Source organism: Chiloscyllium plagiosum, unplaced genomic scaffold (genome assembly GCF_037043375.1).
Source record: "Chiloscyllium plagiosum isolate Xiang-an unplaced genomic scaffold, Cpla_swu_hap1 HiC_scaffold_28, whole genome shotgun sequence".
NCBI lineage: Eukaryota > Metazoa > Chordata > Chondrichthyes > Orectolobiformes > Hemiscylliidae > Chiloscyllium > Chiloscyllium plagiosum.
In genome coordinates this window covers 44049368-44067886 of record NW_028270166.1, presented here as the reverse complement: position 1 = coordinate 44067886, position 18519 = coordinate 44049368, and the positions used below count along the sequence as shown (strand labels likewise).

Below are 18519 nucleotides of genomic sequence, written 5' to 3'. Positions count from 1 at the left end.
AAAGAGAAAAAAACAACCAGCTATGTGTGAATAAAGCAAGAAAGAAAGACCTCTACACAAATGCAAAAAGGAAGATTCAACCCCTTTTTCCCCTAGCAATATTCTTTACCATCATTCAATTCCAATAAAGTGTCTGATCTTAACACTTTCTTAACCAGCCGATACTTTCCAGTAATTATTCTTAGACTTCTGAAGTGGCTCAAGATCTCTCTCCACCTTTAACAATCTAAATACTTCTTTCCAATTCTGATTGCCTGCAGATTTTACCAATTTTCACAGCTAAATAAACTGCCCTTCTTTTTGCACCTGATCTTTTGTTTCTATATTGGATGATACCACATTGTAGACATTATGTAATTAACTTACCGGGTAACTGATGGAGCAATCACACTTAAATCACATGAATTCTGAGAAAAGTGTTTTCTTAATTCACTGCTTGAAATAACGTTTTGATCCTTGTTAAAAAAATGTCATCTTCACAGAACTGAAAACCAAAATCCATTTTTCTCCACTTTCAAATCAGAGATCCTAAATAATAGTAATGTACTATTAAACCTACGTCACAAAATGGCATCGACACAGTGGGTGATGCTAACAGCACTCCTCAGTATTAACCCTTTCAGATCCACAGACATCACTTCTCCCCAGTTTGTTTGCTCTCATTATTAATTTTGTACATTTTTGGATATACTGACATACTTGTTAGTAATTGTGTGTATGGTGGTAACATGTACCATAACCCCATCTTCAGATCTCTGACTTTACTTTTTACTCTCTCACGGGATGTGGGTGTCATTGGTTAGCCAGTATTTAATGATCATTACTAGTTGCATATCAGAACATGATGGTGAACTATAGTTAGGCAATGCCTCATCTCTAGTTTCAGCTCTTTTGTCCATATTTGAACCAAGGTTGTAATGAGGTCAAGAGTGGCCCTAATGGAACCCAAACTGGGCAGCATTGAGCAGGTTATTGCTGAGCAGATGCTGCTTGTTGGAATTGTTGATAACACCTTCCATCATTTTACTGATGATTGAGAGTAGAGTGATGGAGCAGTAATTTGCCAAGTTGGATTTGTCCTGCTTTTTCTGTACAGGGCTATGACTGTGCTGCCCTTTTTAACAAGGTTATGGTGTTTTTTCATGAGGGGTCGTAAAGGCAGAGGTTCCGCTATGTCTAGAAATGGCTACTGAAAACAATGGCAGGGGAGTGGCCAGTCCTCCCAGTTCAGGTTTTGTTTTCTAGTTTGATTAGTTTTAGCAAGCAGTCGAAAACTACTGGGGACCTGGAGAAGCAGCCACAGTGAAGAATGGTTCCATGCTTCAACAGACATCTTATCTGGACTTTCTCTCTGAAATCCCTTCTGCCTATTAGAACCTGGGGTGTTTATGGAATTTTGCAGGGATTGGATCAGTCTTGTTAAGTTGTGATATCATATCAGTTAGGTTTTCAAATATGTTGTTAATCTAAATTCTGCTTTCTTTTGTTTCTGTTTCAAGCATAGTGTGTAAATAAATTCTGTTGTGCTTAAAGCCAAGAGGTTTGACCAGTTGCATCACTCCTGAAATATCCACTTTACATTTGCATTTAAAATAAGAAACGTTAGGGTATTGGCTACCTTCTTAAAATGTTTTGAGTTGAGTAGAAGCCATGATGTAACTGCACTAGAAGACCTTGGCTGGGGAAGCAGCACGTTTGGGAGCACAAACCTTCAGTACCATTACCAGAATGTTGTCAGGGCCTGTAGTCTTTGCAGTATCCATTTCTTCATATCATGTGGAGTGAATTGAATCAGCTGGATGTTTTGGAAGGCTCACCCAGCTAGGCCATATGGGTAGAACTCGGGAATAAGAAAGGCGTAATCACTATGATGGGATTATATTTTGGTCAGCATGGACCGGTTAGACCGAAGGGTCTGTTTCCGTGCTGTACATATCTACGACTCTATGATTTCCCAGTAGCCAGCAGGCGATAGAGGAACATATATGTTAGCAGATCATGGATAGATGTAAAAATATTGTAGAGGGTGATTTTGACTTCCCCAATATTGGCTGGGACTCCCCAAGTTCTAGGGGCTAACATGGAGCAGAATTTGTTAGGTGCATCCAGGAGGGCTTCTTGAAAAAAATACATAGATTGTCCAACTATGAAAGGAGTCGTACTGCGCCTTGTCTTGGTGAGGTGATTGAAGTTTCAGTGAGGGAGAATTTTGGAAACAGTGATCATAATTCCATACATTTTTAAGATAATCATGTCCGGGAATGGGTCTGGGTGGGTTACTCTTCAGAGAGTCGGTGTGGACTTGTTGGCCGAAGGGCCTGTTTCCATACTGTAGGGAATCTAATCTAATCTTCCACCTATTTTTGCTTCATCTACAAATTTGGCTACAGTATATTTGCCTCCAAATTATTTATATTGTAAACAATCTCAGAGGAAATCTGTTGGTTATATGTTGCCAACAAGAGAAAAGAGACACTTATCAGCATTCGCTGTTTCCTGCCATTAGCAATTATCTATCTACACCAATACACTACCTCAAACACTATGAAAACATTTTATAAAGTACCTTGTCAAACACTTCCTTGAAGACGAAATCCAACACATCTCCTGGTTCCCCTCGATCAACTCTGGTTGAGACTTCCTTGAAAACTCAAATTAGTCAGACAATTTCCCTTTCATGAAGCGATGCTGACTCTGCTTGATTAGATTATGGCTTTCCAAATGTGCTGCTAATACTTTTTAAAGTTTTTTTCCAGTAAGATGCTAGGCTAATCTGCCTATAGCTACCGGGTTTTTGCTTCCCTCTCTTTTTGTAAGTAGGGGTGTCCCATCGGGATTGGCAATTTTCCAATCCTCTGGTACTTCTCCAGAATCCAAAGACTTTCAGAGAATTACAACCAATGCATCGACTATTTCTGTAGCAACTTAGAACATAGAACAGTACAGCACAGGAACTGGCCCACGATATTGAACCAAAGATGATGCCAAATTAAACCAATGCCTTTTGCCTGCCCTTGGTCCAAATCCCTTCATGCCTTACATATTCATGTGCTTATCTAAAAGTCCCTTAAATGCCCCTATATAACTGCCTCCATCATCAGCCCTGGCTTGCCCCGACATCACCTTTGAACCCCCCACCCCCACCTTAAATGCATGCCCCCTAGTATTAGATATTTCAACTCTGGGAAAAAGATTCTGATGGTCAACCCTACCAATGCACCTCATAACTATATTAACTTCTATCAAATCTCCCCTCAGCCTCTGCTGCTTCAGAGAAAACAAAGGTGAGTTTTTCTAGCCTGTTTTAGGATTCTAGGATGCAGGCTTTCAGAGCCAGGGGACTTATCTGGATGCTGATGGTACTTAATTCCTCACTGATATTCTTTCTACCATAAAGACTGACACAATATGTCTGTTTAACTCCTACGCCATTTCTTGGTTTATAAGTTCATTAGATGTAGGGGCAGAATTGGGTCATTCAGGCTATCAGGTCTGCTCCACCATTTGATCATGGCTGATATGCAACTCACCCCCTTTTTCCTGCCTTCTCTCCATATTCCTTCAACCATTACCAATTACAAATCTTGTCTCACTCCTCCTAAAATTTACTCACTATCCCATTATCCACCGTGTTTGGGTAGCAAATTCCACAGATTCACAACCCTTTGGGAGAAGTAGTTTCTCCTCAATTCTGTTTTAAATTTGCTACCCCTTATCCCAGGACTATGACCTCTTGTCTCAGAATGCCCCACAAGGGGATGCATCCGCTCCGCATCTATTTTATCCATACCTTTTACAATCTTGAATACCTCAATTTGATCTCCCCTCATTCTTCTAAGTTCCAGAGAGTATAGACCTAAACTGTTCAATCATTTTTAATACAACAAACGCCACATCTCTGCTATCAATCTAGTGTACCTCCTCTGAATTGCCTCCAATGCTACTATGTCTTTCCTTAAATAAGGGATGAAACTATGCACAATACTCCAGCTGCGGTCTCATCAATGCCTCATATCATTGCAACAATACTTCCTTACCTTGATATTCTATTTCTTTAGCTATAAAAGCCAACATTCCATTTGCTTTCTTTATTATCTGCTGTACCCGCATGCTAGTTTTCTGTGACTCACGAACAAGTACACCTAGATCCCTCTGCATTAGAGCACCCTGAAGTCTCTTCCCATTTGGATAATAGGTCATCTTTCCATTTTTCCTATCAAAAATGCATAACCTCACCCTTATCCACATTAAATGCCATCTGCTGCACTTTGGCCCATTCTCCTAACCTGTCTATATCCATTTGTAAAGTTCTTTTTTCCTCATTGCAATTTACCGTGCCACCTATTTTTGCGTTGTTCACAAATTTGGCTATAGAGCCTTCTATCCCTGTTCAACATAACTGTCTCCCAACTGTGTCTCTACATTTTCTAAGGAGCCTATAGTCACTTTGACCTCTGTCTTCCTTTTATATATTTAAAGAAGCTATTATTAGTTTTTTTTTATTCCTCATTAGTTTGTCTTTGTAGTTTAATTTCTCTCTTTAGTCCTCACTTGCTGAATTCTGAATTTATAGTAGTTTTTAGAGCTATCACTGACTTTTGCCTCCATATAAAAAGGATAGCCAACTCTTGTTGCTTTGTTTTTCATTCAATTTGGAATTTGTGCCAAATTACACTGAACTCTGTCAAAAGGTAACTTTTGATCTCATCATGTTAACCAAGAGAGGTGATTCTGCTGAAAATCTGCTTTTCCTCCTCTTTGTTTTTGGTCCATTCCATTTACAGCATGCCACTAAAGAAGACACAGTATACATTAAATGTTGAATATATAGATGTGGCGAGAAGCTGAAAGAAACAGGCTGTCTGCATGCCACCTGCCATGTTAATAAAATATTGAGCAAAGCCTAGCAAGGAGACGGTGCAGTTTCACTCCATTATTAAATTGCAAAACACCATCACATAGAATTAGTTTCTCTGCTGCTGCTTATATTGAACTCTGAATCCTTTCAGAGGAAGGGTGGACAGGACAGGGTATTACCACATATCTGGCATAGTAAGGTGACCCCATGGGAGTTTGCGTCTAGATGGACTGGAAATGCTGAGGTAAGTGAATCCTCATGGCTGCAACTTACAAGAATTGGAGAGGGTGGGCAGTGTAGAAGCTGAAGGTCTGGCACTTCTGGAGGGTCCTGAATGGAGATTTTTCTGAAGGATTGTGTGTGGTTCCTCCTCTGGCTGGATGTCTCCGCAATGTCCTAGTTCCTTGTGAGAAAGAGGCTCTACGATTACGTTCCTGTGCCATACGGAGTGCAGATGCATGCACTTCTCCATGAATGGCACATGTGAAAACAGGGATATAATCCGACATCAGAGATGACATGGGGTGGGGTAGGTGCAACTAATAAAATAGTGAAAAATCTCATTGAGGTTTGTGGTAAGAATCCTGCCAAAGAACTTGACACAACTTGCACTTAGCCAAAAAATGTAAGATTCAGCCCATTACCTACCCATCCTACCCCAAAATCTGTGCTTCTTATTCCACAGGTCTCCCTGGCCATACACCTCCACGGCCACTGTCTTAAGGCAATGCAAGGTCGTTCAACTCTGAGCTGAATTTCTGACCCCTCATCTCCTCCAAGGAACAGATTACTTCCACCAATCTTTCAATATTCCAATCTCCTCTTAGATGTCTCCTATACTTACTCTTCATTAAAAGTCCCATTTCTATATTCTACTCACTCATTATTCAGTATATAAATTAACCTCTTACTTGATTTATAATTCCACGCAATTACTGCCCCATACAATCTCAAAAATGTGAAGCAAGTCAGTGAATTAAGAAACAAAAACAGAAGTTGCTGGAAAAGCTCAGCAGGTCTGGCAGCATCTGTGAAGAGAAATCAAAGTTAACGTTTCGGGTCTGGTGACCCTTCCTCAGCGAGTTAAGAAAATCCACTCAGAACAACTTCAATTAGAGAACAATTCTTTCAGTAAATGTGATGACTAAACCTGCCTCAGGCTAAGCAATCAATACCTCTTTTTATCTGAGATCAACATTTCCCTTCTGAATTAAATATCCACAGGTAAAACTCACCAATGTTTTAAACTCACAACAAGTCTCCTTTAGACTTGTTGATAATGTGTTGTAATTCCAGAGTCCTCCTCAAAAAATGAGCATATTTCAATAGTCTTGCTTTTATCTTTGTTACATTGTAACTGCTGGCATATCACCTCAAGTCATTTGTGTAAACAGATACCCATGAATGACTGACAAGTGACAGACCAATCAGTACTAAGAGTAAAAATACTAAATGTGGTTATTTGATTATGCCTGAGGGTGTGGGTGGGACTGAATCAGCTCGACTGCTGGTGCTCATTTCGAATGATGGTGACTGAACAAGCTGCACATTTAATGGTTGTAAATCTGGATAAAAAACATCATAAAAAATTCAACTTTTCCCTTCTGACTTTCTTCATTATTTTCAAAATCCCACCTTCCCTCTCTCCAGTCTTCCAGTCCTATGACTCTTTAAGGTATCTGTACTCCTCCAATTATTCTGGGAGGCCTAACTTTAATCACACCACTACAAGTGGTCAGGCATCTATTGTCACTTGTATTTGACAAATAAATAGTAATATGTACCATATGTCACCATACTCCGTCGCCATTTGACTTACAGAGGATATTAAGATATAACTGTGGGATATAGGTAAAGCAGTGTTACTTCTGCAATCATAATTGTTTATGTAAGGTAAATGAACACACACCAGTGTATAATTGTTTCAGCCAAGAGCTAAGTTAACAAGAATGAAAACTATGTGAAGGAAATATATAATTGTTTTTGTATGAGCTAAAATGTACATACAAGAATGAAATGTGCCTGCAAATAATGGTAGGTGTTACAGACAAATAGATAAAGGTGCTGTGAGGGGAGGGGTTAAGTTAGATATGCTTGTACAAATAGTAGTTATAAGCATCTGTTTCCTGGTTCTGCAAAAACAAAAAAAAGGACCACCATCAAAAGGTCATAAAGCTCGGTGTAAATAAAGAATTAAAGGAAATGTTGCTTTGGTTAGCAAGGGAAACAGATGGCAGTGAAGAAGGATATATAACAATAAGACCACAGAGGGAGGTGATCAAATGGCCTTGTGAGGCCAGAGATAAACATTTTGTCACGGACAAGGCCGGATGAGTTCAGAGATAAACAAGAGTAGTGGGCGTCAGGCTTAGAGTAGTGGGAAATGTAAACAGGGGAGGAGCAATGGGAGGAGGGAAGATAAATGAATTACATAAATATTGTGTTACTTGTTAAACTCGGTGTGTGTGTGACTGCCTTTGTAAACAGTAGACACCACACCCCTCTTGCAAGAGCGTAATAAACGATACTACTGCTTCAGATCTTGACTCGGAATTATTGAAGTGAGTGAGCTTCGTTTCTCACATAACTAAAAACAGAGTTCTTCCTTCTTGTGCTCCACTCAACATGAGTGGGGTCTCCTCAATGGATTCCATGGTCACCATGGATCACAGTCCATTCCAGGAGCACCTACCACGCCACCAGCAATGAAACCACCGCTCCCATTGACCTGCCAGGAGTACTGATTCAGGCCTACCACATCACCACAGCTGAAGCCCAACATCCTGAGTCCAAAGGTGACTGCAGAGGCCAACCTGCTGTTGCCGCCATCTTGAAAGCTGGTATCGCTGCCACCGCCTCGAATTGTTGGTGATGGGTCCACCAACATCAAAGTCGCCACGCTCTGGTGCCACTGCTCACTGCTGGGTCCACACTCACTACCGTCACAAACACCTAAAGGCTCTTTCTCCCCGAGGAGCCAACTCTTGCTGCCACTGTCACACGTGCTCGGGAGGTCGGGCCTGTCCCGCCCTGCCAAAGACCACTGAAAGGCTTTTAAAAAGATAAATAAGAAAAAATAGCAAAAGAAAAGAGCAAAGTGAAAAAACAAAGAAAGCAGGCAGATCCAGACAGGTAATTGCTACTGCAGTGCCATTTTGGATAGAGAGTAATACAGCATAGAAACAAGCTCTTCGGTCCAACTCATCCATGCTGACCAATTTTTCTAAACTGAATTAGTCCCATTGCCAGCATTTGGCCCATTTTCCTCTAAACCTTTCCTATCCATATACCTGTACATACCTCTTTTAAATATTGTAATTGTACCAGCCTCCACCATTTCCTCTGGCAACTAGTTCCATATACGCACCACCTTCTGCTTGAAAAGGTTGCCCCTTAAGTCTCTTTTAAATGTCCGCTCTAACCTTAAACCTTTGGCTTCTAGCTTTGGACTCCCCTACCCTGGGGAAAAGACTTTGACTATTCATCTTATCTATGTCCCTCATGATGTTATAAACCTCAATAGGGTCATCCCTTGGTCTTCAATGCTCAAAAGAAAAATGTCCCAGCCTATCCAGCCTCTCCTGATAAAGCAAATCTTCCAGTCTCTGTAACATCCTTTTAAATCATGTTTTGCACCTTCTCCAGTTTAATAACATCCTTCCTAAAGTAGGGCAACCAGAATTGTACGCAGTACTCCAAATGTGGCCTTACCAATATCTTGTACAGCTGGAACATGATGTTCCAACTCCCATACTCAATGTTCTGACCAATGAAGGCAAGCATACCAAAAGCTGTCTTCATCACCTTGTCTACCTTTGACTCCACTTTCAAGGAATTAACGCCTCAGTGTCCCTGTTTGACAACACTGCTGGGGAGCTGAAAATGTGTTGCTGGAAAAGCGCAGCAGGTCAGGCAGCATCCAGGGAACAGGAGAATCGACGTTTCGGGCATAAGCCCTTCTTCAGGAATCAGGATTCCTGAAGAAGGGCTTATGCCCGAAACGTCGATTCTCCTGTTCCCTGGATGCTGCCTGACCTGCTGCGCTTTTCCAGCAACACATTTTCAGCTCTGATCTCCAGCATCTGCAGACCTCACTTTCTCCTCAAACACTGCTGGGGACCCTACCATTAATTGTGTAAGTCCTGCCCTGTTTTGTTTTACCAAAATGCAACACCTCGCATTCATCTGAATTAAACTCCATCTGCCATTCCTTGACCCACCGGCCCATTTGAGCAAGATCCCACTGTACTCTTTGATAACTTTCTTCACTGCCTACAATACCACCAATTCTGGTGTCATCTGTAAACTTACTAACCATACCTACTATATTCTCATCCAAATCATTTATATGAATGACAAAAGCAATGAACCCAGCAACGATCCTTGCAGCACAGTGCTCGTCACAGGCCTCCCATGTGAAAGACAACATCAACCACACCCTCTGTCTCCTACCATCAAACCAATTTTATATCCAGTTTTGTTGATGTCCAATACTGGAATGTCCACTCTCAACTTTCCTCCTATCTATCCCTCTCTCCTCCTTTAAAACTCTCCTTAACAGCTGCCTGTTTTCTCAAGGTCCTTACCACCTATCCTGGCTTGGTGTAGAATTTTGATTCTAACATGTAAAAGAAGCAAATGAAGGTGTTTTACATGAAAGTTGCTATAAAAATGTAAATTGTTGCCATGTCTTTTAGTCAACCCTGAATTAAATGTTAACATACCCTGCAGTGAGGGGAAGGACAGTGGGATTGTGGATCGGGGCATCCTATCAAGTAGAAGTGTACCTCCCCACACACCTTCATCTGTGCATCCCTGTTCTCAAACCTGTTAATTTCCCACTATATTCAGGTCTTCGCTACCATTCTCTCTCCATTTTGCTGCAGATTCCATTCTAACTCCCTCTACGTTTTGGAAAACAGACAACGGCAGTGCTAATTTCTAAACAGTAGTTTTACCCTCTCACCTCCTGTCGATCCTGATTTCCACAGGTGGCTAAGACACCTACCTGAATCATCAAGAACCTTTCAAATTCATGTGAATACAAAGACGCGATACCAATGTAGCAGATACCAGGGTCTTCAGTTTGTGACAAAGCAAACTTTGATGACAAAGTTGCCCACTTGAGTGGCACCATATCATCAAGCATCCATTCCCTCCACAACCAACACACAGTAGCAGCAGTGTGTACCATCTACAAGGTACACTGCAGAAATTCATCAAAGCTCCTTAAACAACACCTTCCAAACCCATGACTATTTCCATTTAGAAGGCTAAGGGCAGCAGATACATGGAAATACCACCACCTGCAAACTTCCCTCCAAGCACTCCACATCCTCAATTGTAAATATATCACCATTCCTTTAGCGTCACTGGGTCACAGTCTTGGGATTCCCTCCTGAAAGGCACTGTGGGTCAACCTACAGTGCATGAACTGCAGCGGTTGAAGTAGGAAACTCACCACCGCCTTCTCAAGGGCAACTAGGGACAAGCAATAAAATGTTGATTCAGCCCACGACACCCACTTCTCACAAGTGCATAAAAGTAAAATTGAGCTGAACAGCAGTTGAAGCCCCACAGGGTAAGTGTTAACAATACTTAATTGTGGAGCCCTGCTGAAATTATGAGAGCTGCTGTTGGCCTCTGCTTCCTACCTAAGGTTTGCAACAAGCTGGCTGGACTTTCTGTTCCCTGATGATAACCCTGAGGTTGGCATCTCCATCAGCAAGCTAATCAGTACACATGGCTCCCATTCTTCAAAATGGAATGGGGGATTGGATAGTCTCCACTCAGCATTGCCAAACACCCATCCTCCCCACCTAGCTACTCATGCTACCACACAATTGTTGCAGTCTACCTTTCTGTATCACTATATGTGTCTGTTCGCTGTTGTGCTGTGTCTCGATCTGTGAGCATGTCTTTTTTATGGTCTCTATCACCAACTCTCTGCTTGAACAGAATGAGTTTAGTTACTGGCTATTTTAAAACTTTCTGGTTTTCACACTCCATTCATTACAGCAGAAAAGAAAATCCAACCCAGACTCACCACTTTTTTTAACCAAACTGGTCCGATTCAAATCATAAAAAGAGAATTCTGTGGGTACTGGAAATCATGAAAATACTCAATAGGTCAAACAGCTTCTGTAAAGAGATAATAAACATCTCAGGTTGGTGAACTTCCATCATACCTGGGAAAAATCAGATTAAAATCAGTCCTTGTATTTTTGTAGCTCTAAGTTGACATTTTTCCCTGCTGTATTATGCAGGGCACCAAAGATCCCCCACGCCCTCCAAGGGGGCTTTTTTGATTTTGGAGGCTATACCTAGTTTTCAAGGGCTGCTTTTTTTTATTCATACAAGCTCACTTTCTTGGTGATGTAGTCCTCTGAATATTACCTTCTGTGTTTGAGTTGACATTGAGCATCTGACTCAGACAGGAGCAGAATTAGAAGAATTCATCAATGTCTTCAAAAATTATTTGTTGTAAGAAATGCCAGCAGTTGGCATCTGGTTGTTAATTATCTTCCTCGGGTACATTTCTGCCACCAAACCTTTTTATAATACTAGTCTACAGGGCTTACAACTATTAAGTGGTATGGGATTAACCACAGAAAATGTTTGGCAGTACTAAGTAGTATATAGTCAAAAATAGTGAGTCTTGGTTGAGTAAGAGTAGATAACTACATTGACACTACATGAGAGACACCGATCCTCTTAAGAATCACTAGCGACATGATTGCAATTCTAACTACAGACTGACTCATTCACACAGCTGATGCTGAGAAATGAACATATATTTATAAATACTAAAACTTATTTTCATGTAATCTATGCGCCCTCAAAAGACTCTTTCTTTTTCCCCCGTCCCACTATGTCGCAGTGCATTCTGAAGCTGGGGCGGAAGAAGCCTGGCCTTCAGTGGAGTCCATTGGTCTTGGAGGTTTGGTCAGGTGACCCCCAGGAAATGTGTATCTAAACAGTCCAGACATGCTGAGTGTCTCTTACCCTGTGGCATGTACATTCTCCTCAGTTTGAGGGTGGTAAACAGGGTAGAGGTGAAAGGCCCAGCCATCTCTGGAGTATCCTGTGGGAAGATTCTGGGGGGGTGGGTTGGTGGAGTCCATAACACCACACTGTCTCCTTGTGAGGAAGGGTTACCTAAAATGAGGTCAAGGTCCCTTGCTCCCCTGTTACTTGCCATTAGTGCTGAGTATCAATGACTAGAATGATGGATTGCAAGTCTGTGCACGTCTAAGCAGCCCATGTATTTTGAACATCTTCCCCCACCATCATCCAGACAGCCCTCCACCGCACCACCTCCATTCCCCATTCCATGGCTCTAATCTCCCCTCCAAAAGCAATAAAGAGAGTCCCCTTTGTCCTCATCTACTGCCCAACCAGTCTCCACATTCAATGCCACTTAAACACAACTCCCAGTAGACCACCACAAAGAGCATCTTCCTCTCCCCACCCCTCTCCGTCTTCTGCAAGCACCATTCCCTTTACCAATCCTTGGTTTGCGCCACTCTCCCCGCCAACCTCCCATCCCCAAACCCCCGAGGTACTTTCCCCTGCAAGCAGAACAGATGCAAAACCTGCTGGCACACCACCCCTCTCACCTCAATCCAGGGCCCCAAACAATCCTTCCAGGTGCGACAGAGGTTCACTTGCCTCTCGTCCAACCTAGTTCACTGTATCTGGTGCTACCAGCGTGGTTTTCTCTACATCAGGGAGACCAAACATAAACTAGGGGAACGTTTCACTGAGCATCTCACCCGGGCCTACAGGGGCTGACCTGACCTCCCAGTCACCGCCCATTTTAATTTCCCTTCCTGCTCCCCTTCCAACATGATCATCCTTGGCCTCTGGCATTGCCACAACTAATCAAACTGCAAATTGGAGGAATAGTACCTCATCTTCCGCCTGGACAGACTACACCTCAGAGAGCTCAACGTTGAATTTTCCAATTTCTAATACCTCCCTTCCCATTGCCCGATTCCCTTCCCAGCCCCTACCCACCCTCTTACATTCCTCTCATCGACCCTTCCTTCCAGCCACCAACCGGATTCATTCCTCCCATCAACCAACCAGGTAGTGCCCTTTGTTCATCTATCCAAACCTCACCACCATGCTCCCCCCACACCCAGTTCTGAAGATGGGTTACATCTGAAAACTTGACTTCTCCACCTCCTGACACTGCTTGGCTTGCTGTGTTCTTCCAGCCTCCAATTTGTCAACCTTGGATTCCAACATCTGCAGTTTTTTTTGTCCCATACACCTTCTCCCAGCAACTTCTACTTTCAGAGACAGATTTGTCCACAGTCCTGTGTATTTTGAGCATTCATGTTGTGTATTCTAGTCACCGTGCCTTATGACAGGTGCCAATCCCAGGAGCAATTGCAGAAAAGATTAATGAGAATGGCACCAGGAATGAGGAACTTCAATTCAGTGGAGAAGGACAATGGGGAAAGGACAGAGGTGTGGGGCTATATTGAATAGTTCAGAGATGATGGCTTCTTGTGTTCTATCTTTCTGCCCCTCTCCTCAGCTCGAACCCCTCCCCATCTTCATTCTCCCTCCAACCCCTCCTCTCCTCAGCCCCTCCACTTTCTCTCCATTCCTCAAGTCTATTTTCTCCTCCCCAGCCCCATCCACAGTCACAGTCTGTCTCTCTCTCTCCCTCCAGCCCCTCCTCCCCAGGTCCGCCCCGCCCCCGTGTTGCAGCGCCCTCTGGAGCCCGGGAGGTCCTCCCTGCACGGCCCGGTGACGTCACGCGGCCGCGGCCCCGGCCCAGCTTGTTGTGGTGTTGGTGCCGCTGCCGCCATGTCCGTCAACTACGCGGCTGGACTGTCCGAGTACGAGCACAAGGGCAAGTGTGGCCTTCCGGAGGTGAGAGGCTGGGCCGCCGAGGGCGAGCGGCAGTGGGGAAGGATCCTGGACCTGGTCTTGGGTAACCTCGCGCCCGGGTAGGCCCGGGAGGGTCAGGAGGCCTCGGCGGCCACCTCCGGACTGGGACCTTGCTGGGGTGGGGGGTGGGGAGAGAGGGGGCAGGGAGGGACAGGAGACTTTCCTGTACACCTTTGTGGTGCACTCACCGTTCTGTGTTCTTTGTGCCATGACATCCAGTAATGGGAGTTGATTGTTGGTTTCCTTATCTCTCATAAAATGATCCCTGTGAGATCCCTATTTATCTCTCAGTGCCTACCTCCCCATTCCTGATGAAGAACTTGCGCCCAAAACAACAACTCTCCTGCTCCTTGGATGCACCCTCGTCTGTTGTGCTTTTCCAGGGCCACACTTTTCAACTCTGATCTCCAGCATCTGCAGTCCTCACTTTCTCCTGGTCACTAAAAGCTCGCATGCAGGTGAAACAACTATTTAAAAGGGATGGCATTAGAGGTTTATAGAATCACGAGGCACATAAATAAGGTGATAGGGTGAACAGCAAAGATCTTTTCCCTAGGATATGGAAGTCAAAACCTTAATTTTAAGGTGAGGGTAGAAGGTTTAAAAGGACCCTGAGGGGCACTTTTTTCACAAATGGTGATTTGTTTGTGGATTGATTTGCCATTTGAAGTGGTAGATGCAGGTACAGTTACAGCATTAAAAAGACATTTGGACAGCTACATGAATAGGAAAGATTTAGAGGGATATGGCTCAAACTCGGGCAAATGGGACTAGTTTAGATTGGGAAATCTGGTGGGCATGGATGAGTTGAGCCAAAGGTTCTGTTTCCATACTGTGTGACTTTGAATAGGCAGAGGAAAACTCTAACTCTGTAATGGCTGCTACCAAGGAGGGCAGTCAGCCCTTTCAAGCATCCTAGTTGATGAGAGGGTCTTGAAGCCATTGTAATTTTGTAGGTTGATTGATGTCAAAGATTGAAAAAGTTCAAGGAGCAACAACTGTCCAAGGTCGCTGTCACAGAGGATGTCAATATTTTAGAAGTAATGTCTATGTAATTACTGTGTTGATCTTTGCATTCCATTGCAAAATTCATAGAGAAGAGTGTTCCTTATTACCTCTGGTCAAAAATAGATAAAAATGTCAACAATTACCTGCTCAACTAGTCTTCAGGTATTGTTGTGAAAAATATTTTCAGTGTTAATTGTCCCAAATGTAACTGGTCAAGCCAGTGTCTCATCAATGCTGAAAGACTGGAGCAACTGAGCTTGTATACCCTTGAGTTTAGAAGACTGAGAGGGGATCTGATTGAGACATATAAGATTATTAAAGGATTGGACACTCTGGAGACAGGAAACATGTTTCTGCTGATGGGTGAGTGCCGAACCAGAGGACACAGCTTAAAAATACGGGATAGACCATTTAGGACAGAGATGAGGAGAAACTTATTCACCCAGAGAGTGGTGGCTGTGTGAAATGCTCTGCCCCAGAGGGCGGTGGAGGCCCAGTTTCTGGATTCATTTAAGAAAGAGTTGGATAGAGCTCTCAAAGATAGTGGAATCAAGGGTTATGGAGATAAGGCAGGAACAGGATACTGATTAAGGATGATCAGCCATGATCATATTGAATGTGGTGCAGGCTCGAAGGGCAGAATTGCCTACTCCTGCACCTATTGTTCTGGGGTCTGATGCTGAAAACCTGGTTGAATTTGTGTGCATTTGACATCTTTGACTTGAGTGTTGTAGCTGAGCTGTCCTAACCTCTTGCTCAATGTCCTCACCTGGCAGGTCAAAGTATAAGTAATTATTATCAAATGAGACCATTAAAATATCTTGTGAACAATTAGTCTCAATCTAATACTCTTATAATTTTCAACCCACAACTAAGCAAGTGCCTGCACCAAATAGTTCTTTCAAGTCCAAACACCCAACTCTGTGATCCCACAGCTCATAGAATCTTGGAAATTTATAGTACAGAGGATACCATTGGATCCATCATGTCTGTATCAGCTCCCGAAAGAGCTACCCAGCTAGTCCTGTTCTCCAGCCCTTTCTTTGAACCGTCTAAATTCATCATTCAAATGTATATCCAGCTCTCTTTTAAAACCACCTATGAGATCCGCCTATCTCAAGTAACCCATTCAAAATCATAATAACTGAGTAAAAAAGTTTCTTTACCTCACTCCTAGCTCTGTTGCTGACAGTCTTGAAATTGACCCTTAGTCACTGACATACCAACTAGTAGAAATGCAATATCTGTCAAAATTTTCTATAATTTTGAATACCTCAATAAGATCACCTCTTAATTTTCTCTGCACCAGGCAAATAAGCCTAATTTCTTTAATTTTTTCTTTATCTAAAATGTCTCATTCCTCACCTTATTCTCCATTGTACCTTCTCCAGGGCTTTTAACAGCTTTCCTTAAATAAGCAGAGTATTGAGTACAGGAGTTGGACATCATGTTGCGGTTGTACAGGACATTGATTAGGCCACTGTTGGAATTCTGGTCTCCTTCCTATAGGAAAGATGTTGTGAAACTTGAAAGGGTTTAGAAAAGATTTAGAAGGATATTGCCAGGGTTGGAGGATTCGAGCTACAGGGAGAGGCTGAACAGGCTGGGGATATTTTCCCTGGAGGGTCGGAGGCTGAGGGGTGACCTTATAGAGGTTTACAAAATTATGAGGGGCTTGGATAGGGTAAATAGGCAAAGTCTTTTCTCTGGGGTCGGAGAGTCCAGAACTAGAGGGCATAGGTTTAGGGTGAGAGGGGAAAGATATAAAAGAGATCTAAGAGGTAACATTTTCACACAGAGGGTGGTATGTGTATGAAATTAGCTGCCAGAGGAAGTGGTGAAGGCTGGTACAATTGCAACATTTAAAAGGCATTTGGATGGGTATATGAATAGGAAGGGTTTGGAGGGATATGGGCCGGGTGCTGGCAGGTGGGACTAGATTGGGTTGGGATATTTGGTCGGCATGGATGGGTTGGACTAAAGGGTCTATTTCCATGCTGTACATCTCTATGACTCTAGGTACACTGAACAAAATGCAATACTTCAATATGTCTGCCATGTAGAGGTGTAGCATCACTTCCTTGCTTTTACACTCTATGCCTGAACCCAATGATCCTATAAGCCACCTTAACAACTGTTTCAACATGCCTGTTAACCTTTAGAGAATTATGCACTTGAACCCCAACGTCCCTCTGCTCCTATAACTCCCCTCAAAGTTGTTCTATTGAGCCTATATTGTCTGTCCATGTTTCTTTCATCAAAATGAATTACCTCACATTTCTCTGCATTGAAATTCATCTGCCAGGTGTCTGCTCATTTGAGGAGAAAGTGAGGTCTGCAGATGCTGGAGATCAGAGCTGAAAATGTGTTGCTGGAAAAGCACAGCAGGTCAGGCAGCATCCAGGGAACAGGAGAATCGACGTTTCGGGCATAAGCCCTTCTTCTGCTCATTTGGCCAACTTGTCAATGTCCCTCTGAAGTCACTTGGCATCATCCTTAAAATTCACGATTCTCCCTAGCTTAGTTTCATCTGCAAATTTAGAGATTTAACTCTCAACATCCATCTCGAAGTAATTTATACAAATTAGAAAAAGCATGGGTGTGAACAAATCCCTCAAACTGGTCCCACTTCCTTGAATATTTCATTGCTCAGTCATGTCTGCAACTGAATCAATGTAGTTAGGCTTGATCATTTTTCTGGGCATTTTTTGAGATGCAGGTCTCCTCGCTCACATAGAAAATAAGTGTTTTGCAATACTGTTTGAGGAAGAATAAAAATAATTTTCAATGTTCCAGCCAATATTTATCACTGAAGCAACAATGAAAAATAGATATTCTGGTTGTTTTACCTTGTTATGTATATTGTCTGCAAATTGACAGCTGAAGTTGTCTACACTGTAATAGTGATTAAACGTTGAAACTATTTTGTTGTAACTCTGGACTATTGTAAAAACCACTGTTTAATTACAAAGTTTCCTTTTTGCTCAAAGCTTCCAAAGCGACCATATTCAATACAAGCAACATACTGTAAGTTAACACACGTAGAAACTGAAAGATGAATGAGCATTTATTGAGTTTGGAAATTCCTTTCTGTTAGAATGTCAGTTAAGAATTTCCATTCAGCAAATTAATTTGTAGACAAAACTAATTTTGTGCAGACTGTTTGCAGATAATGGGAGAGAAAGGAATTCCCATCTTCCTAGTAATTAATTTGGTTTCATCCTATGGTGTGAATGGACATTTGGGTTAAATGCAGTCTTGTACAGTAGCAGGATGTCTAAAATGTTTGCGTTTTAATGCATTACTTCTGAAATATCGTCATTAGAATAAGGACAGACGTAACAAACAGTGTGTCTGCAGTAAACTCACACAAGTCCTAATAGTCAGAGGGAAATTGAGAAACAAATTTGTAAGGAGATCTCAGCTATGTGTAAGAATAATAGGATGGTTATGGTTGGGGATTTTAACTTTCCAAACATAGACTGGGATTGCCATAGTGTGAAAGGTTTAGATGGAGAGGAATTTGTTAAGTCCATACAAGACAATTTTCTGATTCAGTATGTGGATGTACCTACTAGAGAAGGTGCAAAACTTGACCTACTCTTGGGAAATAAGGCAGGGCAGGTAACTGAGGTGTCAGTGGCGGAGCACTTTGCGGCCAGTGACCATAATTCTATTAGATTTAAAATAGTGATGGAAAAGGATAGATCAGATCTAAAGTTGAAGTTCTAAATTGGAGAAAGGCC

At 42.5% G+C, this 18519-nt stretch overlaps 1 protein-coding gene across 2 annotated transcripts in view; it reads left to right on the top strand.

Moving 5' to 3' along the window:
- The first annotated feature begins 13631 nt into the window (after window positions 1–13631).
- The window catches only part of sirt6 (sirtuin 6), a 48447-nt gene continuing 43559 nt past the window's right edge, over window positions 13632–18519 (top strand). For both annotated transcript variants that reach the window (XM_043720875.2, XM_043720874.2), the window contains exon 1: window positions 13632–13747. In XM_043720875.2, the coding sequence (XP_043576810.2) occupies window positions 13682–13747 (66 nt within the window). In that variant the 5' untranslated portion in view covers window positions 13632–13681. The remainder of the gene's footprint in view (window positions 13748–18519) is intronic.